Here is a 23,431-nt window from a genome sequence, read left to right on the forward strand (position 1 = left end):
GGTGTCAGATCAGAGCGAGCTTTGTTTTCTAGACATGGATCTGGCAAAGAACAGAAGAGCTGTTCTTTCTCCTCCTGCAGAAGGATATTTCTCATAGCACACATGAATTCCCTGGAAGGAACTGCAGCACTTACACCTGTTGAGGCTGCCACTGGCAGCTCATGCAGAGCAAGCCCCAAAACCTGCCTCGCTCCAACCCACCCATGGTGAGCACAAAGGCACACGGCACCTGCTCTCCCCTTGCAGGTCCCAGACCTATTGCCTTTATCAAAAAGCAAATCAAATAACCACAAATTCCTACATTAGCTTAAAAGTTGAAAAGGGTATTCCTACATCCGTGAAGTTTGACAACCACTGATACACTGCAGTGAACTAAAGCTCCTGCTCTAAAAGAGCAGCCCAGGAGCATGACAAACGAACCTTGCCATGCATGACAGCTATGTAAAATCTATTTCCCAACAAGCTTTGGACTGCAGCTGCACGAGGGTTTACTGTGAACTTACTTGAAGTGGAAAAAAAGTTGCTGCTATCTACATGTCAGAGCACACTGGGAGTGCCAGCAGCAACGCAGAGAGTACAAAAAGCACATGGTGGCTTTGCAAGTTTAGAAATCAAAGTCTAATCATCGCACTTTCTACTGAATACTTCCTTTTCAAGCTATTTTCTGGTGCAAGATCAAACCTGAATGGTCTTGATAGCAACAGAGCACTTCAGAGGAAGAAAAAAGAGCCATCTGCATAGCTCCCCTTGCCAGCCCATTGGCTTGCAAATTAAAATGCTATTTCTACATCAAGCAGTTCAAATTTCCTTCGGGTAACAAAAACCAGAACGATTTCCCTTTCTAGATCAAGTATCCAATGTATGTTTTCAGCAGATTAAGGACACAAGTTCCACTAAAGCCTACAACTACACCTACCAACCTCCTCAACAAAACTTTTCCTGGACAACACTGCTAAAACCAAAGAAACAATTAAATAAACGCAAACCAGTGTGTTCTATTTTAACACATGCCAAACATGCCGTGGGGAAACATTCTGATTACTCTGCCACAGCAAGAGAGGTACTAACTTGTCAACAGCACTTCCAACTTCTCTCTAGTCTGTATGCCTTTAAAATTAAGATTACTTTCCTTCACACAATTAAACTAATCCCTAAAGAAGTTTAACACTGAGCTCCAGTGCTGGGTTCTGCTTAGAAGCAGGTTCTATAGAGGGGTTGGAAGACTTAGCTACAGGATCTTCCCAAAAGGACTGACTGTACAGAATGCAGTGCTCAACAATCCTTCCCAAAGTCTGGCCAGCTCTAGACACCAATTACTACTTGAATTTTGATCCTAGTTACCGGATAAAAAAGTATTTTCTGTATCTTTGAGCTTAAAATGTCTTGTGTTGACATTCAGCTTAGTGACAGGGAGCTCAGAGAATACAAATGTAAGAAAAAGCTGCTTAGAAACCTGGATGATTTTGTTACGAGTCGGGCACTTGGATCTTCTGTTAAACACAGAAGAAAAACATCCATAATAACAAGAGGAAAAAAAAACAAAAAGAAAAACCTATTTCATCACCTTTCTGCTTTCAAACCTATCCAACCTGGGAACAGAGGAAGAGAAAAATCAGATCTTTCTCCAAAGAACCCAGCAGGTTCTGCACACCAACATCTCCTTTATTACAGTGCCTGCAATGCACTTCCAAAAACATGGAAATAATGTAAAAAACAACTGAAGCTGGAGCTCTTTGGAATGTCTTCTGAAATACACAGCGTAGTTGCAGCCAAAACTGAATCTGTCCTAAAGAATTACTGCTCCTCACACATTTAACCTATGAAAAGACGAACTCCAGCAAGTTGCATTTGTAAGGTGCAAAAAGTGAAATCATTCCCATGTTTATTCTCAAGACAGTGCTTGATTTCTGTCTACCTTAACTTGAATCCTGTAACCTCAGGGGAAAATAAGGAAAATTACTTCCATAACTTGGTATAACATTAAAAGTTCTTTAAAAGCTTTTAAAATCACAGAGCTATTATAAGCACAAGCCATCAGAACAGGCTACCCCTACACTCTGCTGAGCTATGAAACAGAGGTAAGTGCCTGCATATGGAAATCCTGTATGTATGGAATAATCTTATTCAAAGTTTTCAGTGCTGTGTTCACATACCTTGAATAAGTCTCCCATCAATGATGTTTCTGAATCTGCTTTATTAGAAGCGACTGAACTCTCACCTAAGTAAAAAAAGAGAAAAACAAATTTAAGACAACCAAGATACTGGCAAATCCTCCCATTTTACAAGCATAGGGAAGCATTCTGGTTTTAGCCATTCACCCCAGCATCACTTCTCAGTAAAATAAGGCTGACAAAATTACTTAATCTAATCAGATAGTGCATGCACAGATCCTTAGCTCAGAAAACCGATCTCATCCACAGCCTTATAGGAGCAACTAACTGTGATAATCTACACAGATACAAAGGGCCTGAAATAATCAGGTACACAATGCCCACAAGATATCATGTGCGCAGCCTTCTGTGAACTTAACATCATTAATACAGAGCTTAATTCCCCTGAAAACAGGATTTTGGCTCAATACCCCCCATACCCTCAAGCCATCACCTTTTGTGCTCTCAGAGCACAGAAACACCTGGGGTTCCTTGCCAAGCTTTCCCTTCTTCCTTTCACTCAAGTGAAAGGCAGGCAGCAGCAGGGAGGACTGTGCAAACCCTGTGTTACAGCAGGGACTTTGGGGGGGTTTGTACAGCCACCTCACACTGTAAATCATGGCAGGCTAAAAATGGCTGGGTGACAAATCTGAAGATGAAATTATGAGCAGTCCCTTTGCTCTTGTATTAAAGGAGTAGTAGCTGTGAGCAGGGCTTTGCAAAGAGGCCATGCTCTCCTGCAACAGAGGACAGGGGAGAGATGTACAAAGTATTTGCATATAGGATAGGAAAAAAGGACACTGACTGAAAACTTCCTTAGGAAAGGACACACACACACACCACCACCACCACCCCCTGCCAGGCCCCCCGCAGCAGGGCTGGGTGTCACCTCTGGGTGCCAGCATGAGTCCTTCTTTTAATGGACACCAGAGCTTCCGGTTACCATGGAGTGCAACAGCGCAAACACCATTCCCAGCTGGCATGAAACGGAATCCCATGATTTTACTATTCATAGCGCTGACATGATAAAGCTAAATTAAGCAGGACCTCTTCACTTTCTCAAACCTAATAGCAGTGACTACCTCCCCTGTTTAGCCCTTGCCAATACTCTCATTTCACTGGGAAGAGGGGAAGGATATTTTCCTTTACGGCAAGAGAGACTCCGGAGCCAGGAACCAGACTGCCATCCACAAACAAAATGGCACCAACTTGTTCCCAGGCATCACTTTGACTCTAGCAGGAACAGAGGAGACAAGATGAGTTCTTGTGCTGAACCTAACGCCTTCTCCTCATCTTGGGACCCATTACAGAAACCCACACAGCCATTTTAAGCCATGCTCCCAGGGAATGTTTGCTGAACCAGAGCCTATCAGGCCAGGAACAGGGGTCAGCTCAAAGCACAAATCAGAGCTGTTATGCACAAGGTTAGACCTTGGTGCCTACCCTTCGCTGTTTACTCAGCACTGCAGGATTACCTTGCACAAGCTCCCCAGGGAGCCAGGGCAGTTTCTGCCCTCTTTCAATGCCTGGGGCCTAAATGATATGGCTAAATATACAGCAGGAATCCTGCCACACAGAAGAACTCCCTGTACCATTGAAATTCAGAGGAAACCATACGACCTAAACCCCACGTTACTGTACTGGCACATCCAGCTCAGTATACTGTAAACTTTTCCAGATATGGAAAACAGTTCAACAGCTACAGAGCTGCTTAAACTATTAAGTCTGATATGGCAAATTGTCATTTTGCAAAGACAAAGGCCAGAGAGCTAAAAAAAAAAATACAAATAATCAAGCTTCTGGCAAAATTGCACTGTTTTTTTAGGGAGCCAGTGATACAACTACGAAGGGAACACCACAGTTTCACAATTCAAAGCATCTTCAGGCTCAACCAAGTTTGAAAGGCTTCAAACTAACTTGTCATGTGTGCCCCTCCCTGGGCCCGCTAAACCACGAACAAGTAATTCATAGTGCAGAGGATATAAAACAAAACCATAAAGCAGGATCTAAACTGAAGGTAGATGTAATCATAAGGTCCCAGGCTCTACAGAGGATCCCATGTCACTAAGCCATGTGTTTTAGACAGGTCTCTGCTGTAACTGCATCAGTTTATCCTCTTATCTGCTGTTTGATTGTGTCACAAGGTCAGCCATGTGCTGAGCACCTACAAAGTGCCAGAGCAAGAGGATGAACGGCCAAATGCTCCAGGAGAAAGCACTGTCGTGCTTAAACACTCTTTTATCCCGTCTCTACAACACGCTCCCTTAAAGGCAACCTGAGAGGCTCAGCTTTGGAACATCTCTTTTCAAATGAATGCAGGTTATGCAACAGAAACCCAAGGAACAGATCTCCTCTTCAGCCGCAGCACTCCAGGGCAGCGGCCACACAAAAGGCACATTAAAAACACACCCAAAACATCACGTTGGCCATGCCACAACCACTGACATAACCACCTGCCTGTGCTCCTAGCGGGAAGGAATACTGCAAGCGCCCTTTGCAGAGAGTAATTGGATGATTTAATTGAGCTCTTAGGGATGAGCATCCTGAAAACGTCCATTTGCTGATGTGACCCTGCAGCCTCTTACAGGAGCTCTGTGCTGCCACTGCAGCAGACGCAGCAGATAAAGGCTGCTCTCTGTCAGCTGTGAGGCAACTTCTAAGGTTTTCCAAACGGTTTTACAGATTATTTCAATGACCAACTCTGTTCTTATGCCGCCGCATCTGCCACATTACGGTATACTTAAGAAATGAGTATCCCACCTCTGCCTAGTCCCAAGGAAATGCTGTTGCACACACACCACCACCCACTCCACGTCTAGGGCATCCTCACTCACTCACACACACAAGGAAACAGAAGTTAAGCTGCGCCTCCCAAAGCTGCTACGCGGCTTATTCCAAACTTACCGCGTCACCTTCTGGCACATAAATGCACCCAGAAAGTAACTCGTGAGGCAATTACAGTGACCATTACCTAGTGGACACTCTGGATTATACTTACAGAGCCTTCAAACGCATTTAACTCCCCTAAACAAGACTGAAGGAAACAAACCCTCATGAGCCTGGTGAAAAGGATTCAAGGCTCACGAGTGCCTCTGTGCCACTGCAAAGCCCATTCCACCGCCTCCCCCAGGTCCTGCCCAACTCCACTTCCACACAAGATGCAGAGTGGGAAACGCGAGTGGATGAACCCGTCCCGCTGCACCGTGCGGCGCACGGTGCTGAGCGCCGGGGCGTGCGCCCTGCGAGAACCACAGACCGCCGGGGCCCAGGGAGGACGCCGCCAGCGGACACAGCCCTGACCCCGCGACGGAAGGAAACCCTTGGGGACGGCCCGAAGGGAACGAAGAACCTCCAGGAACGGGTGCAGAGGCCTTGGCGGAGAGCGGGAACCTGCGGGAAGAGGCTGGGCCGGGAGGAGAGGGTGAGTCCCCGGGACAGGCCGCGGTGTGAGGCCCGGCCCTGCCACAAGGCCAAGCCGAGGGCGGTGCCGGGAGCGCCGCGATGGAGCAGCGCCCGGGGGGTGGGGGACACGCGGGGCCGCGCCCGGCACATGGCGGCCGCCGGGGGACGGGTGAGCAAGGTGGGCAGCGCTGAGGCCCGGGAGGAGATGGCGGGGGGGGCAAAGCGCGGCCGGGCTGTGAAGAGCTGCCGCGGAGGGCGCTCGGTGAGAGGCAGGAGAAGGGAAGAGAAGAAGAGCCCGGCGGCGGAGGGACGGGACGGCACGGGACGGGACGGGACGGGACGGGACGGGACGGGACGGGACGGGACGAACTGGGCCTACCCGTACTCACCGGGCCCCGCTCCGCCCGCGGCCTCCTCAGCAACCAGGCGCCTACCACCTCCCTCTCACGCACTTCCGCTTCGCGCCCGCCCGCCGCCCGCCCTGGAGGCTGCCGGGAGCTGTAGTCCAATGCCGGCGTTAACCGATTGTCTGGGTATACAGGCTGGACTACAACTCCCAGCGGGCACAGCGCACGGGGGTACGTCACTGCTCACTCCGCCCCTCACGCCACGCGGAGGGTGCGGCTTCCGCTGAGGTGGAAAATGGCGGCGGTGGCGACAGCGGTGCCGGAGTTGGAGGTTGTTTTTCTTCCTCCGCCCCGTCCGGTTCCCCGCTGCCATAGGGGGGTGCAGGGCGGCTGGTCCCTGCCGGGGGTTAACCGGCCCCACGCTGAGCCCGGCCACCCGCCCGCCGGCAGCGCGGTCCCCCCCCAGGACATAACGAGGCGAGGCGAGGGCAGTTGTCCACTTTATTGTTCGCAGAGGTTGTCTGGATGCATAACACTGTCACAACGGCACGGAGAGCAGCGCGGCACCGCCCGGGCCCGGTGCTGGTGCTCCGGGGGCATGCGTGGGGACATGGGCATAGGGAACAATCCCCCCCCGCCCCGCGTCATCCCCGGGCCGGGCTGAGCCTTCCTGCCTGAGCTGCGCACCCCAAACCCCCCTGGCCCACGCAGGGCCGGGCCAGGCGGCGTCCCCCGTGTGTGGCCGAGCTCTATTTACAGTATTCACATACATTGTACCCAGCAAGTTAAATAACTACATTATTACAGCACACGTCTGGGGCGGCTCCGGCGGGGGGGAGGAGGGTGTCTGATAAGGTGCATATTTAACAAATGAAACAAAACTGAAAGAGGAACAAAGAACAACGAGAACCCAGGCGGCCCCGCAGCGCCCGGGCCCCCCCCGCAGCACGGCAGGGCCGGGAGCGAGGCGGTTTCTTCTGACAACAGCCACGGGTCCGGCTGGGTGGCCCAGCGGGGACAGACCCCAGCCCCGGCCTCACAGCACCTCTGCGGGCAAAGGGGAGGTGTTGAGCCTGGGGTGGGCGCAGCACAGCCCCAGCCCCACAAGCCTCCCCTCTCTCACCTGTGACCTGGGGGGGCTTCACCACGGCCTGCTTGAGGAAGGGCTCCTTGTCACCGAAGGGGATGATGCTGCCGGGGCTGCTGCTGTGGTGGGAGAGCTCCAGCAGCTCCTTGGAGCCCTCCGGGCCCGAGAAGCCGTTCTCGTGCTTGCCGGGCTGCACGCCATTCACCAGGGCAGCCGGGGCCGCCACCTCCTTGGCTGGGGAGCTGTGGGGCAGGGGGGCTGGGGTCAGCCAGGACCCTGCTGCCCCCCCCCATCCCTTCAGGCCATCCTGTGCTCACCTTGGCTGCAGCCCTTCACCCACCAGGCCCTTCAGCCCCCCCGGGGTCCCTGCGCTCGGTGTCTCCATCTCGGGGAGCTCCTCCTGCTTTGACATGGGCCCCGCGTGCTTCTCGCGGCCTGGGGATGTCAGCAGAGCCCAGCTCAGCCATGGCCCTGGGCAGGAGCATGGCTGGGACAGGAGCAGGCACCACAAGGGGCAGCAGGGGGTGGAAGGGGCCGCGCACCTGAGGCATCATCCTGCTCGGCTGCTTTGCCATTCACCGCCTTCTTGTCCTCCTTCTTCTGCAGGGAGAGGAGAGCCGTGAGGGGCAGGGGTGGCTCGGGCCAGGAGGGCTCTGCATAGTCCCCCATGTCCTGAGGTGCATCCACACAAGGGACAAGCACCCACCTTGGCATCTGCTGCGTCGGACTTGCGCGTCCTCTTCATGATCTCCTCCAGGCGCTGCGGGGCAGAGAGGGGCTCATGCACAGCCCTCAGCAGCCAGAGCCGCGCTGGGCGCTGGGCAGGACCCCTGCAGGGACGCCCCTGCTGTGTCCCCAGCCCTCACCTTCTTCCTCTCGAGCCGCTCCTGCTCCTCGCGCTGGAAGTGCTTCTCGCGCTCCAGCCGCTGCCGCTCGGCCTCTTCGCGTGCTCTGGCCTCGGCCTCTTCCCTCTGCGGCACAGCAGGGTGGCAGGGACGGATGGGATGGGGCAGGGGCGGTGGGGACACAGTGCCCAGGCAGCTCAGCACAGCCGTGCCCCGTGTCCCCTTCCTCCACCCTGGGCGTTGAGGCAGGGAAGCCTCACACTAGCCCGAGTCACCCAAGGCTCTGACCAACCTGGCCTTGAACACTGCCAGGGATGGAGCATTCACAACCTCTCTGGGCACCCAGCGCCTCAGCACCCTCACAGTAAAGAACTTCTTCCTTATCTCCAATCTGAGCTTCCCCTGTTTCATTCTGAACCCATCACCCCTTGTCCTGTCGCTACAGTCCCTGATGAAGGGTCCCCCTCCAGCATCCTTGCAGCCCCCTTCAGACACTGGAAGCTGCTCTGAGGTCTCCATCAGCCTCTCTTCCCCAATGTTCCCAGCCTGGCTCCATATGGAGCTGTTCCAGCCCGCGCTCGCCCATCCCTGCCTTCCTCCCAATCCCACCTCTTCCTCCCCATCCCGCACCCCTCACCTGTCTCTGCAGCCGCTCCGTCTCCTCCCGCTCCGCCCGTGCTCTCTCCTGGGCCTCCCGCTCCTCCTGCAGCCGCCGCTCCTCCTCCCGCTGCCGCGCCAGGGCCTCCCTGCGCGCCTGCTCCTCGGCCGCCCGCTGCGCCCGCTCCTCCTGCAGCCGCCTGCGGGGACGGGGCCCTCAGCACAGAGCGGGGGGAGTGGGCGCAGGGGATGGGGCCAGCACCCACCTCTGCTGCTCCTCCTGCTCCCGGCGCTCCCGCTCCTCCCGCTCCCGCTGCTCCCGCGCCTGGCGCCGCTTCTCCGCCAGCAGCCGCGCAGCCTCCTCCCGGTCCGTGGTGCCGGCGGGGGCTCTGCCCGGGGGGGTGGCTGGAGCGGGGCTGGGGGCTGCAGGGGCCGGGGGGGCTGTGGGGTGCACACAGCATCAGTGCTGCCCCTGCTCCCCGCTGCCCCCCAGCCACCGGTACCCACCTGCTGCTGGCTCTGCCGGAGCCTTGGGGGGCTCGGGGAGGGCCGGGGGGGCCGGGCCCCGCTCCTCCTCCTTCCTGTCCCGCACCTTCACCTGGTTCTCCTGCTCCCCCCGCTCCTCCCGAGCCCTGGCCCGCACCTTGGGAGAGGAGTGGGTGCTGCGGGGCAGGGGCGGCTTGTGGGGAGAGCCGAGGGCCGGGCTGGGGGACGCCGGACGGGTTTTGGGGGTGGCAGGGGATGAGGGGCGGTTCTTGGGGCCGGGGCTGCGAAAGGAGCAAGAGACGGTGTTAGTGGGGCTGGGGCTGCCCCCATGGCAGCGGGGCGAGGGGCCGGTGGTGCTGGGTCCCTACCTGCTGTCGGCAGCGGGCAGGAGCCGGGGCTGTGCCGCCGGCAGCGTCTGCCGCTTCTTGAAGCTGCGCTCGCGGGACAGGGCGCTGCGCTCCTTGGCGTTCTCCCGATCCTTCTCCTTCTTCTCCTTCTTCTTCTGCTCCGGTCGGGCAGAGACAGAGACAGAGACAGAGACAGAGACAGAGACAGAGACAGAGACAGGGACAGAGACAGAGACAGCGTCAGCACCGGGTGCAAGGCCCAACCCAGAGCCAGGCCGTGCCCCATGGCCGCGCAGGGGATGGATGGATGGCACTCACCGGCGAGGCCTCGGTCCTGCGGCGCGGCGTCACATCGGGGCTGACCGTGGTCCCCTTCCGCCTGTCCCAGCAGCGGTGCTGCAGGCGGTGGTTGTGGCAGGGGCTGAGGGGGCTGGCGGAGGCCGAGCGCGGGCACACGGGCACTGGGGGCAGGAGAAACCACCGGGTCAGGGCTGGTCACCAGGCTCCCTTGTGCCGGGATCCACGTGGCCGTGGGTGCTCACCCTGCTCCTTGCCGTTCCCAGCCAGCGTCACGGCGCTGCGGCTGCGTGCGAGGAAGGACAGGGTGGGTGTCATCAGCCGGTCCACGATGCTGCTCTCCCACGGGCTGAGCTGCAGGCTCCGGTCTGTGGAAGGAGAGGAGCCGTTAGCACAGCTCGGAGCCCACAGCACCGGCCCCTGCCCGCTGCGAGGGAGCAGCCATGCGGTTGCAGCAAGGCCGGGGCGCATGCACAGCCCCCGGAGTGCCCGAAGCTCTCGGCTGCGCAGGACACGGGGCCATGCGGGCGCAGGAGTAGGGGGGTGCCTGAGCACCCACGGCACGGCGCAGCTGCGTGACAACGACGGTGTCCCCATGCCCCACGGTCACCCCAGCCACCATGCACCCGCAGCGAGCGGTACCCACGGGGTGCAACCCCACTGAGAGCAGCCCTGTCCACTCTGGCCCTCTCCTTGCTGACGTGTCCCTTCATCCTGGTGTGATCAAGCCCCCAGCACACCCTCACCCCAAGGGAGCTGTGCCAAAGTCACCAAACATGCCGCAGGAGCCGGGCCAGGCTCAGGGCACCCAACGGACAGTGGTCCCCAGCCACGATGCTGGCCCAGCAGGACACATCCACTGAGCATCACCAGCACCAAACACCTCAGGAAGCACCCACATTGACAAGACCCCTCTGCCCCTTTCCATCGCAGCCCCCGCTTAGGGGTCCTGGTGCCAGGAGGGGAGCAAACAGAGCCATGGGTGCAGCGGGACAGGACGCCAGGTCCAGCACCGGTCCAAGGAGCTGCTGCTCCCACCCGTGCGGTGCTGACAGCCCCTGGGTGCCTGTCCCTGGGCTGAGCCCCCAGTATGGGGACACTGGGAGCCGCCTGCGTCACCAGCGCCCGCAGCCGCGCGCGTCAGCTGCTCGGGCTATTTATAACCAGCCATCACCAGGCAACTCCGAAACACAACAGCAGCGCCGGCGCTGGACGCATCCCCTCGGCGCGGACGTCAGCCCCCGGCCGCTCACAAGGGCCGGGACGACCTCGCAGCACCCGACGCAGGATCGCACCCGCGGGCGACGCGGTGGCACCAGCCCCAAGGAGGGTCTGGTGACCAAGTGCAGCTGCACCTGCACCCACAGAGCTGCCCTGGGGCAGGGAGCCAGGGCTCCCGTCCCCATCCTGGTGCCCCTCGGGGTGCCAACACCTCCTCCTCCCTGCACACATCCTCAAGGAGCCTCCTCCTGCAAACAGCAAACGGCTTCTCCTCTCTCCGCGGGCACCGTGCTGCAAGGCAGGGCCTGGGGACGGGGGGACCCTGGCCTCGGGGGTCCCCAGCGCTGCGCTGGGGCAAACACAAAGGGCTCTTACTTCTACTGGGAGAGTTCCAGAGGGTGGCGGAGGATTTGGAGAGCCGCTTGTTGATTATAGAGTCGACGTGTTTGGGGAGGTTTACAGCGGACACCGAGCACCGGCTCGCACCTGGAGAAGGGAAAAGACACAAGGGCATTAAGGTCCCGGGGCTGGGGCTGGGGCTGGGCCCCCCACATGCAGCATGCACGGCCGTGCCGGGGCACCGGGGCAGGAGGATGCAGCACGGAGAGTGGGATCAGGAGATGCTGGTGTCCAGGAACACGACCCATGGCACTGGCATCCGGCATGGCGCGGTGCCCGAGCGAGCCCCAGGGCGGTCATGCTGGGATCATGCAGGGATCTCATCCTTTGGGAGCCAGGGTGGCTTCTGGGCCCTGCTGAAAGGGTGTCCCCAGGAGCAGTCCTGGGAGCTGGGAGGCCGAGGACCTCGGCAGCACCGCGCGAGTGGATTGAGGGCAGCAGGTCCAGACGCACACAGGCCAGCGCTGACACCGGTGCTGGGTCACTGGGGCAGTGCCGGCACCAGCTCCATGGGCTCCTCTGGAGAAAATGCCCCAGGCAGCTCCCTGCTGGTGCAGGTGGCAGCAGGACCCCAGTGAGGGCCAGTGCTGGAGCACATCCCAGAGAGAGCAGGCAGGGGAAGGGGTCCCCTTGCCGGACCGTGCCATGCGCTGCACCATGGACACACAGGCCTGCCCCAGAGTGTGCCACAGCCGGACACACGGCACCAGGACACGCAGCCCAGACAGGCACAACCAGAACACAGCGCCTGTACACTCAGCTTGGCCAGGTACAGCCGGGCACACAACACCTGTACACGTGGTGCTGGTACATACAGCTGGGTACACGCCTGTACACATGTGGTGCTGATACACACAGCCCGGCACATGTCTGTACACACGTGGTGCTGGTACATACAGCTGGGTACACGCCTGTACACATGTGGTGCTGATACAGCCCGGCACACATCTGTACGCATGTGCCAGTACACACAGCTGGGCACGCAACACCTGTACACATGTGATGCCGGTACATAGAGCCCGGCACACAACACCTGTACACACATGGTGCTCGTACACACAGCCCGGTACACATCTGTACACGTGGTGCCGGCACATACAGCTGGGCACGCAACACCTGTACACATGTGATGCCGGTACATAGAGCCCGGCACACAACATCTGTACACACGTGGTGCTGGTACACACAGCCCGGCACACATCTGTACACATGTGGTGCCGGCACATACAGCTGGGCACACAACACCTGTACACATGTGATGCTGGTACATATAGCCTGGCACACAACACCTGTACACATGTGATGCTGGTACATATAGCCTGGCACACAACACCTGTACACATGTGATGCTGGTACATATAGCCCAGCACGCAACACCTGTACACACGTGGTGCTGATACACACAGCCTGGCACACAACACCTGTACACACGTGGTGCTGATACACACAGCCTGGCACACAACACCTGTACACACGTGGTGCTGGTACACACAACCTGGCCAGGCAGGCACAACCAAGGCTGCCACAGCAGCCCCATGGCACAAGTGGGGCAGATCCCGCTCCCCTCTATGCCTCGCACACACCAGGCAGCACCAGCACCCACCTGCATGTCCCTGTCCCCTCGGCGGTCAAAGGAGACCTCCCCATGCCCAACCCCGGTGCCGAACCCCACAGGGTGTCCCCCAGACACCCCCCGGAAGGGCTCAGTGTCGGCTGTGGGACACTGGCTCTGCTGAGCCTCCAGCAGCCACCCCAGGGCATGGCACAGCCACGCACAGCCGGGCACAACGCAGGCACGGGCACCCCGGTGCCAGAGCTGGAGGGGCCAAGCACTGCCCCAGCCCCTGCCCAGGCAGGGAACAGGGGACCAGCTGCAGCACAGACCCCAGTGGGAGATGGCCACAGCCTCCACATCTCCACAGCTGGAGACCCGGGCAGCATGGCCACAGCATCCCCAGGCACATCCCCTCGCACACAGCAGTGACCACGCACGGCCTTCAGCTCACCCCCCCTGTGACAGCAGGGAAAAGCCAAGGGACACCAAGGGTCCCCATCAGGCCCTGGCACAGCCCAGGGTGACAGCAGCACGGCCCACAGCAGCACGGGGCTGAGCTGGGCTTTGGGGTCTCACCCTCCTTGCACAGAGCACCGCAGAGCCATGCCCAGCCGGCACAGAGCCCCGGTGCCCGCACCCAGCCCGGCACTCACCATCCTTGTGTGCAGGAGAACCGTGGTGCAGGGCTCCAGCCCAGGACCACCGCTGCTGCCGGATCTCTGCCCACGTCTTCTTGGCCGAGCGCTGGATCGCTGCCTCGTAGCGCTCCTGCCCGAGGGAGAAGGACAGGGTGAGGCCAAGGGCTTGGAGCACGGGGCTGGCACTGGCTGGAGCCTCGTGCCGTGAGGCTACCGCAGTGATGGGATGCTTGGAGGAGATGTGGAAGTGATGCCTGGCCCAGCCAGGGCACATGTGCCCAAGGAGCTGGGTACCACAGGGGCTCCGCACCATAAAGGATGCACGGAGGATGGGCACGGTGGGAAGCTGTGCCCAGGGAGCCGGGTACCACAGAGGGTTTGCACTATAAAGGATGCACAGAGGACAGGCATGGTGGGAAGCTGTGCCCAGGGAGCCGGGTACCACGGAGGCTCTGTACTATAAAGGATGCACGGAGGATGGGCACAGTGAGAAGCTGTGCCCAAGGGCCTGGGTACCGAGGAGGCTCTGCACTATAAAGGATGAAAGGAGGATGAGCACAGTGGGAAACTGTGCCCAGGGAGCCGGGTACCACGGAGACTCTGTACTATAAAGGATGCACAGAGGATGGGCACAGTGGGAGACTGTGCCCAGGGAGCCAGGTACCACAGAGGGTTTGCACTATAAAGGATGCACAGAGGACAGGCATGGTGGGAAGCTGTGCCCAAGGACCTGGGTACCAAGGAGGCTCTGCACTATAAAGGATGCACGGAGGATGGCCACGGTGGGAAGCTGTGCCCAGGGAGCCAGGTACCACAGAGGCTCAGCACCATAAAGGATGCACAGAGGATGGGCACAGTGGGAAGCTCCCAAAGCGGCTGCTGGAGCCACAGGGTGACCCCGGGGAGCGCATCCCCGTCCCCATCCCCACCGCACCCGCACTTCCCCATCCCCACCTTGTTCTTCTCCATCTTCTGCCTCTGCCGCTCCTCCAGCACCGCGCGGCGCTTCTCTGCCTTCAGCCGCTGCTCCTCCAGGCGCTTGCGGCGCTCCTCCAGCTGCTTCTCCCGCAGCAGCCTGGCCTTCTCCTCCTTCTCCAGCCACAGCGCCCGCTTGGCAGCTGCAGGATGGAGCCGTGGCGGCGGGGTCACACCGGGGGTGCAGCCCCGCTGATCCCCGCACTGGGCACCCGTGCCCATGGCGGCAGCGTGGGGCTGAGCGCTGCCTGCGCCCGGAGCACCCGGAGCACGCGGGGCAGGCGGCACCGGGGCCGGCGAGGGAGGGGTTTGGGCAAGGACAAAAGGGAGGCCGGGAGCCCGCGGAGCGAACAATGGGGGAATGAGGGTGGAAAGAGCGCGGGGACGAGGAGGCCCCATGTGCAGTGCAGGGGCCTGGCACCCCGAGCTGCTGCTGCCTGCACACAGCAGAGCTGGGCGCTGCGCTGGGGGGACATGAACAGATCGGGGGGCACCCATGGACCTGAGGGCACCCATGCCCGCACCATGGGGAGCAGCAGCAGCAACACAGCGATGTGCTGGGGGTGCAGAGCTGCCCGGGCTCAGCTCATTGCAGTTAATGGGATTGCCCGTGACCCAGCAAAGCTGCTTAGCTCTTGCCTTCCTCCGGCATCCACTTTCCCTCCCGGCACGCACCCAGGATCTGCCAGCCCCGCTTCCCACCCCGCTCCCAGCCCCATACCCAGGTACTTGGCTCGCTCCTCGCGCCGCTCCTTTGCCTGCTTGTGCCTCGCCTGTGCTTTCTGGGCATCTGCAGTGGGGAGACAGCATCAGAGCAGCGCCCATGGGGTGCCAGCATCACCACAGCCCCCTTGACCCCCCCAGCACCCACCTTGCTTGGGCCTGGGGCTGGCGGCACTTGCTGGTGAGGCTGCAGCCGCAGTGGGGCGGTCGCTCCGGGGGGGGGCATCCTTCGAGGGCCCGGCTGTGCCACACACGGGGGTCTTGGCACTGGGGGGGGGCCCTTCACTGGCAGCGGGGGCTGGGGGTTCGCTCCCATGGGGCAGGGTCTCTGCTGGGCAAGGGGCAGCAGCGTGGATGGGGACCGGCTGGCTGGGGGCGGGGGGTGATGCCTCTGCCTTGGGGTGCTCCGTCATGGGCAGGGGGGGTGCGGGCAGGGGCCGAGGGGGGGCACTCTCTGCTGAGGAGGCTGCAGGGCTGGGGGGCCCGGGCTGCCCTGGCAGTGCAGCGGCTGCAGGAACGGGGTGGTCACGCTGCGGGGGGGTGCTCCCGACGGTGTGGGGACCGATGGGGTGCTGGGGGGGGGTCAGGGCTGCAGGGGCGGCTGAGACGGGCTCTTCCGAAGGGGTGATGGATACAGGGATGGGAGACAGGGGCTGCGCCGAGGGGACCACGGCCGCAGGGACGGGCAGGTCATGGTGCGGGGGGGTGCGCTCCCCCTGCAGGGCACCCGCAGGCGAGGCCGGGAGGGGAACGCTGTCTCCCATCGGGGACGGTGGCTTCCCTGGAACACAGCAGAGCAGAGCAAACAGTCAATGGCAGAGCCGGGGGCAGCCCTGTGCCCCCAGACCCGGCCCTCGGGAGCCAGGCTGTCCCTGCAACGAGCCCTGCCGCTGCCCTGGTTTTGGGGGGCACCCCCGCGGGGTGCCAGGCTCCGGATGCACAATGCACAGAGGGACCGGACCGGCCGGCGCTGCACCAGGCACCGCTGCCACAAAGCCGCCCTTCTTCCTCTGCCAGCTGCCAGCCCGGCCCCACGGGGCTGCGGACCCACGGCCGCCGGCCCCGGGGGATGCGGAACCGCTTCCGCCGCCGCTGGCTTCGTGGATGGGGCAGGATGGGCGCGGGCTCCGTGCCCTGACGTCACCGCAGCGCCCATGGTCCCCCCCGCCTGCAGCCATGAACTCATGGCCCAGGAATGCACGCGAGGACACGGGGCAGAACAGCCCCCCCTGGCGTGGGGCAGGTGAGGGGCACCCCAAGGGAGCAGCACCGGGATCGCTCCCCATCGCCGCCAGCCCATGGGGACACCGGGGACCGCTGCACGCAACCGGTGCTAGGGATGGAGACCTGGTGCCAACCGCCCTGCGTGCCACAGGACGTGATGCACGTGGTGATGCCCCGACCCCATCAACCAGCCCTCTGCAAACACACCTTGGAGCACGTACCAAGACCCCAGCCGCACGCCCCATCGGCATTCCTGCAGGGAATGATGCCCAATGCACTCCAGCCCCCCCGGGCAGCACTGCAGTGCCTGGCCCCATCTCCGCTGGTGCGCGGTGACCACAGTGGTGACCGCAGGGCGATATCAGACACGGGGCTGGGCCGTGTTTGCAGAGCTCTCCACAGTCATCAGCGAGGGGCAAAGTGTGGGCTCCGCAAACAGGGCCCGGCGCCGCTCCTCACCCCGCTGCACAGCCCCGCTCCCTGCCATAGGCACGGCTGCACCCCAGGTCCCCTGGACACAGCACCCACAGCAGCACCCGCCTGCCCACGGAGGGGCTGGGGTCCTGCTGCAGCCCCATGGCACGCTGGGGGGGCTCCTGCCTGCAGGGTTCACCCTTCTCCATGCTCTGCAGGGGACTCATCCAGCCCCGGCCCCCCCGCAGACCCCGGCAGCCTTCCGGGTATTTTCTGCTGCAGGAAGCCAGCCCATCCCCTGGCCCTGGTCCTGCACATCCCATATCCCCATTGCTGCACCCCCCCATATCCCATTGCTGCACCCCCCATATCCCCATTGCTGCACCCCCCATATCCCCATCACTGCACCCCCCATATCCCCATTGCTGCACCCCCCACATCCCCATCTCTGCACCCCCCACATCCCCATTGCTGCACCCCCCATATCCCCATTGCTGCACCCTCCACATCCCCATCGCTGCATCCCCCACATCCCCATTGCTGCACCCCCCATATCCCCCTTGCTGCACCCTCCACATCCCCATCTCTGCACCCCTCGACGCAGACATCAGCTCATGTGTGCCTGGGGAGGTGCCGGGGCTGCAGTTCGGGGCTCCCCTGCCCCGACCCGCCAGGGCCAGCCCCAATCATCACCCACAGGACAGGGACCAGCTCTAAGGACAATACCCGTGGTGGCACCACACGTGTCCCAGCTGGGAGAGGTGACCCTCTGAGTGCTGCCCATGGGTGCCTGGTGCCCTGAGCAGAGGGAAATGTCTCTGGAGCCCTGGATGTGTAGGGAGCAATGGTGGGGGATGGCGGCAGCCTCCGGCCACCCTGCGCCATGGGGCACACACAGAGCCCTGGGCAGGACCCATCCGGGGGGATAGCAGTGCCCATGGCCAGGGCAGGATCCACCCGGGGGGATAGCAGTGCCCATGGCCAGGGCAGGATCCACCCGGGGGGATAGCAGTGCCCATGGCCAGGGCAGGATCCATCCGGGGGGACAGCAGTGCCCATGGCCAGGGCAGGATCCATCCGGGGGGACAGCAGTGCCCATGGCCAGGGCAGGATCCATCCGAGGGACAGCAGTGCCCATGGCCAGGGCAGGATCCATCCGAGGGACAGCAGTGCCCATGGCCAGGGCAGGATCCACCCGGGGGGATAGCAGTGCCCATGGCCAGGGCAGGATCCATCCGAGGGACAGCAGTGCCCATGGCCAGGGCAGGATCCATCCGAGGGACAGCAGTGCCCATGGCCAGGGCAGGATCCACCCGGGGGGACAGCAGTGCCCATGGCCAGGGCAGGGCTGCCTGCACAGGCTGGGGCCAGCCCCGCTCCATCTGTCCCTGTCGCTGCTCCAGCACGGCAGCTGCCCTGAAACCCAACGCTGCCTGCACCCGGCCGGCGCGGGCGTCCCCTGTCCCCTGGCCGCGGCATTCCACAGGGATTAGCTCCCGGCCCCCCAGACGTGCAGGCACGGCTCCCCTGCAGCCCCCAGCCCGGCCGAGCCTGCGCAGCGCTGGTCCCACTGGAACCAACCATGGGGCTGCCCCTCGATGCCCGTCACCCAGCGCATCCCAGCCCATCCCATGGGTCCCTGTGGCACCAGCGCCACCGAGCACCACCAGCACCCCGTGGCCAGCACATGGCTGGGGATGCTCAGCCAGGCAGAGGCAAATCCCTGGTGCCGTGAAGCGAGAGCACATCGAGGCCCTGCAGGGCGCTGTGGCCGAGCAGCCTCCGATACCCATCCATCCGCTGCGCATCCCCGCGGGGTGCTCCCCATGAGGACGGGGGGGGCACCCGCCTGCTTTAACCTCAGCTCCCCCCATCCACCGTAACCTCAGGTCCCTGCTCTGTGGCACGATTGGGGCTGCTCCACGTGCGGAACCTGCCCGGGGATGTGGGCATCGGATGTGGCCCATCGTTACCCCAGGAGGAGAGGAGAGAGGGGCTGGTGGGTGCCGTGTGGCCACTGCAAATCCACCCACTGGGGCTGGTGTCACTGCGCCCGGCCCACCCTGGCCATGGCCATGCCCAGGGACAAGATCCCAAGGGGAGCCACAGCCCTGAGACCCACCACTGGCTCTGCAGGGCTGCTCACCATAGCCCGTGGTGCACCCTTGGGCCCTTCCCAGTGCTGTCCACCATCCCACCCCACCTCACCATGTCTCAGATGTGCTTCAGAGCCGAGCCCTACCTGGTCCCACCCGAATTCTGGGATTCCCGGGCACTGCAGCACCTGATGACAGGGATGGTGAGCAAGCACCCCTGGCACATCCCCAGCACGTCCAAGCCTTGCCTCACATGCATGGGCAGGGAGACATGGGCAATGCTCCGAGCAAGCATGCACCAGCAGCCTGCACCACAGGGGTGGTCAGGGCCCCCCTGTCAGCCACCAACAGCACTGACACCCCATTCCCCATGGAGGGGGTCCTGTGGGGGTGCTGCCCACAGCCACCCGCACCCTGGCCCCGGGCAGCACCCTGGCCCCAGGCAGCGTGAGTGCTGTATCCTGAGGCTGGGCTCAGGCTCAGAGCCAGCAGAAGGCAGCCGGGGCACGTCAGGCATCATCCCATGGCTCTGCATGCACTGCCCTCAGCTCCAGGGACAGACATGGGCAGGGCAGGAGGGGCACAAGGGATGCCACAGCCAGATGCCCACAGTGGGTACCAGGCAGGAGGAAGGGGCACGATGGGGCATTGCCCGCCTGGCTGGGACCGCGCTGCCTTTGCACCCGCTCCTGGCAGCACTGGCTTGGCTCAGGGCTGCACCCAGTGCTCCACGCAGCACTGCATGGGGGTCCCAGACCCTTCCAAGGGCACACGGAGGCAGCCCTGGGGGAACCGCGCCAGGCTCCAGGCCGTGGCAGAGGCCACCAAGCTCATGTGGCCCAGCCCGGCGCCAGCAGTGGATGTGCCAAGCCAGGGAGCAACAAGGGGAACCTGGGAGATGGGATCTCGTGGGCAGAGCGGAGCCGGAGCTGGGGGGTTTCCAGGGTTTAAAATACACACGGAGGGAAGGGCCGGGGCTGCTGCTGCCCCCCAGCACCCCCGCAGCACACACAGAGCGAGGGCAGCACCTGCCCCTCATCCATCTGGGCAGCACCAGTGCGACAAGAGGTGCCCGCGTCCTTGGGGCGACCTGCGCGGAGCCGCGCTCCCCAGATCCCATCTGCCAGCATCCCAACAGAAACCTGGCCCCGAGGCAGGGCACGGGGCAAGCTCCGCACCGCCAGAACCACGTCCTGAGCCCCGCAACGCGGATGCAGGCACCTACCAGGGCCGGGGCCGTGCAGGATCCGGCTCCGTGGTGTCCGTCCCTGCTCGGAGCCCTGCGACAGGCGAGAGCTGTGCTAACTATTTTGGACACGGCACCACGGGACTGTCACATCCCCGCTCCCTCCGCACGTCGCATCACGTTGCTCTCATGGCTTCACAGCAGCGGCTCTGCTGGCATCCCTGTGCTGCAAGAGCTCCCGAGCCGCCTGCTCCCAAACACAGGAGCTGGCTGGCACCCAGCTCACCCTGCACCCTCCCTCTCCGCTGTGCAGGAGGGAATGGGGCTGGAGAAGCCAGGGGAAACATGGACAAGGGCAAACCTGCTCCCTGCCTTGGTCCTCCCCCCTGTGCCCATCCACAGGGCAGCATCCCAGCCATGCAGCTCCATGGGGCCACACTCTGCTCCTGCCCCCCCAATGCCACCAGCTGCCCCACACTGCTGTGGGTCCCAGTCCCTGGAGTGAAACCCCATCCCTGCTGGCAGCCAGGATACAGCACACTGGGGAGTGTGGGGGCTTCAACCCATGCTGGGAAGCAGAATAGGGAGCAGCCTCCATGCAGGCTGCCCAAATGAGAGGGATCAGGGATGGTCCCTGGGGTGGGATGTGGTCCCTGGAGCGGGATGTGGTCCCTAGGGCAGGATGCGGTGCACGCACATCCCAGCACCATCCTCTCATGGTGGAGCAGCCAAGGCCCCCCGGTACATGGGAACCAAACCCCCGGGCAGCGGCGGCATGGAGGGGGCAGGCCAGGCCGGGCCGGGCTGCACACACAACATGTCTGCAGCGATCGGATAAAGGGCGAGCGGCGATGCCGGGGCCCGGGCGGCCATGGGCGGTGAATCACGGCGCGGCGGCGGGCACCGGGGACGAGGGGGAAGGGAACTGCCTCTCCTCTTCCTCCATCGGTGGGAAGCGGCTCCAGCACCGAGCTGTGCTTAGTCACAGCCCAGAGCGAGTGGCCCAGTGGGACCGAAGAGCGCTTGGCTGGAGCCCTGCAGCGGGCAAGAGCCAAAACAAACCCGAGCCCCAGGACTCGGCCCTGCCGGCTGCCGCCCGCCCCGGTTCGCCGAGCCGGGGCCGGTGCTGGAGTTCATCCCGGAGCAGCGCCGGCACTGGATGGGCCAGGACATGCCCATGGCGGGGGCGAGCGCGGGCAAACGGGGCGCAAAACCGGAACCCCCCAACCCACCAGCACCTCCGCTCGCCCAAGAGGCGACCCCGGCCACCAACACCCCCCAACACGAGCGCTGCAAGCGGGGATGCGGGACCGGCACCATAGGGAGCAGCGGGGCCCTGCCCGTCGGGACCCCCGGCAGAGAGGCTCGGGGCGGGGGGGGGGGGCTCAGGACCAGGCCGGCATCGCCCTCCGGTTGGCGAGGACGAGCCCGAGCACGGGCAAGCGCCGCCGCCCCGGTTCCCCCCCCCCCACCATGGCGGGGCCGCGCCCGGGAGGGCTCCCCAAGGGCAGCTCCCTCGACGGGGCCGGGGTCGGCGCCGCTCCGGCCCGCCCCAAGATGGAGGGGCCGCGCTCGGGCTTTGTCCCTCCCGGGAAGCCGCCCCGGCCCCGGGCTCCTCCACCGCCTCCGGGCCCCCGCCAGAGCGGCTCCGCGGGCGGCCCCGCCGCATCCCCCGGCACCGCCGCATCCCCCGGCCGGATCCCGCTCCCCACCGCTCCCGGCTCCCCCTCGGCCGCATCCCGCATCCCGCATCCCGCATCCGGCATCCCAACCCCGGCTCGGGCAGGGTCCCCGGCGCCCATCGCTGCCGGAGCCGGTCCCCGCCGCGAAGCCTTACCCTGGGCCGGCTGGGGCTGGGGCTGGGGCTGGGGCTGCGGCTCCCGCCCAGCGCGGCTCCTCTCCATGGCGTGGCGGGGAGGCGCAGGGGGCTGGCCCAGCCGAGCCGAGCCGAGCCGCGCCGCCCCGCTCCCCCCGGCCCGGCGGGGGAGGACGCTCAGCGCTCCCCGCCCCGGCCGCGCATCCCGCCCGGCCCCGCGGCCCCGGGCTGTGCGGGGGGGGGGGGAGCGGGCGGGCAGGGGATGCTCTGCCTCTCCCCTACCCACAGCACGGCCCCGACCCCGCTCTCAGCCACCCTCCCTCAGCCGGGACCCCCCCGCCCATCACCCCAGCCTCAGGCCTGCTCCCAGCATCCCCCCAGCTTCCCTCGGGCCATGCACAACCCCTTCTCTCCCAAATGTTGGGGCTGCACCCACCCTCCCCACCACCCTCATTTCACCGTGCTCCTTCCCATCATCTGTAAGCACTGGCCCTGCAGCAGACACCCCCCGTAGCCCCTACATCTCTGGTCACTGCCACAATGCACAGCCAGTGCCACTCGGATCACCCCAGTTGCCAAGCACCCCAAAGAAGCGTTGATTCCCCACCCCCAATCCCCACCGTGGCTCCTTGTGAGGCCTTGAAGCTTCTTCCCCAGCACCCACCCGTCACACGTGAGCTTTAGTCACTGCCAGCAGCAGCTCCCAGGGTGAGGGTTTCACCCCACACATCCCACCCTGCCTCGATAACAGGCAGATAACGAGAGGCCTCCCGGGACAGGAGCAGAGGGCTTGGCTCAACCCTGCTCCGGGCTGAAACTCCTCTTGGCCTCGCAAGAAGAGGAGCACAGAGCCAGTCCCTGCCCCAGGCAGCATCCTGGAGCAAAGGCACCAGGGTATGGGGGCTGCCCACTGCAGCAGCACATCCAAGTCAAGGGGCACATGGGTGTCAGCAGCAGGAACAGGCCTGGGAAACACCACTTAGGGCTTTGTAGGGGCAGCAGGAGCCAAGGACGTGTCCCCATTCCCCGTGCAGCCGGCCCGGTCCAGGCATCCCACAAAGTGCCCATCTCTGGGTTCCCGGAACGTGTTGCTGAGCAGCCTGGCAGCACCCATCAGGGATGCCTGCTTTGGGGATGATGTCACCGCAGGGCCAGGACATCCCCTGCCACCCCTCCTGCCTCACCTACCCGGCAAACAGGTTTCCCGAAATCCCGGCCCTCTCCTCCGGAAGCTCTGACTCAGGGGATGCGGAGCGGGCAGAGGGCTCCTTGCAGACGGGGCGGCCCCGCTCTGTGCTGCTGCAGGGGTGACCCTGCCTCCCAAACACCCCAAACACCCCAGAGGCCCCAACTGCGGCGGCTGAGCCATCGCCTCCCCGCAGCCCCGGCCCTGCTCACCCTGCTCAGCCAGAGCAGAGCCTTCCCAAATCCTCCCCCCGGCCTCACCCACTGCCTGACTCCCGGGCCCGGGAATGCCGCATGGCTCAGCCACCGTCACCGTGGCAGCTGGGCAGCCCCGGGGGACAGGAGCGGATGTGGAGCAGGAGCGTGTCCTGTTGGACCCACAGACACAGGGACACAGGGAACAGCCCTGCTTATTTCCATGGCACACATGGACTGGGCAGA

The 23,431-nt window shown here is 62.8% G+C and overlaps 2 protein-coding genes across 3 annotated transcripts in view; both read right to left on the reverse strand.

The window, feature by feature from the left end:
- The window catches only part of THRAP3 (thyroid hormone receptor associated protein 3), a 29,738-nt gene extending 23,682 nt beyond the window's left edge, over positions 1–6,056 (reverse strand). Inside the window, exons 1-2 of one of the 2 annotated variants that reach the window (XR_009726580.1) lie at positions 5,942–6,056; positions 2,154–2,218 (exon numbers count right to left, since the gene is read on the reverse strand). The gene's annotated coding sequence lies outside the window, so the exon portion shown is untranslated. The remainder of the gene's footprint in view (positions 1–2,153; positions 2,219–5,941) is intronic. The other variant, XM_061360779.1, reaches the window with a different exon arrangement.
- An 805-nt stretch (positions 6,057–6,861) lies between these two features.
- On the reverse strand, positions 6,862–21,946 carry MAP7D1 (MAP7 domain containing 1). Its single transcript, XM_061360781.1, has 18 exons — positions 21,827–21,946; positions 15,218–15,850; positions 15,068–15,136; positions 14,326–14,489; positions 13,387–13,501; positions 11,155–11,265; positions 9,804–9,926; positions 9,580–9,722; positions 9,283–9,416; positions 8,936–9,195; positions 8,695–8,869; positions 8,469–8,628; positions 7,853–7,957; positions 7,693–7,746; positions 7,529–7,586; positions 7,304–7,421; positions 7,023–7,228; positions 6,862–6,946 (listed from the first exon to the last, which is right to left on the reverse strand). The coding sequence occupies exons 1-18, from the start codon at positions 21,891–21,893 to the stop codon at positions 6,936–6,938; spliced, it is 2,706 nt and encodes a 901-aa protein (XP_061216765.1). The 5' UTR covers positions 21,894–21,946; the 3' UTR covers positions 6,862–6,935.
- Between the last annotated feature and the right edge of the window lie 1,485 nt (positions 21,947–23,431).

The sequence above is a fragment of the Neopsephotus bourkii genome, unplaced genomic scaffold, assembly GCF_033783945.1.
Source record: "Neopsephotus bourkii isolate Nb327-2 ecotype Australia unplaced genomic scaffold, CSIRO-AGI_Nbou_v1 NB_1036, whole genome shotgun sequence".
NCBI lineage: Eukaryota > Metazoa > Chordata > Aves > Psittaciformes > Psittacidae > Neopsephotus > Neopsephotus bourkii.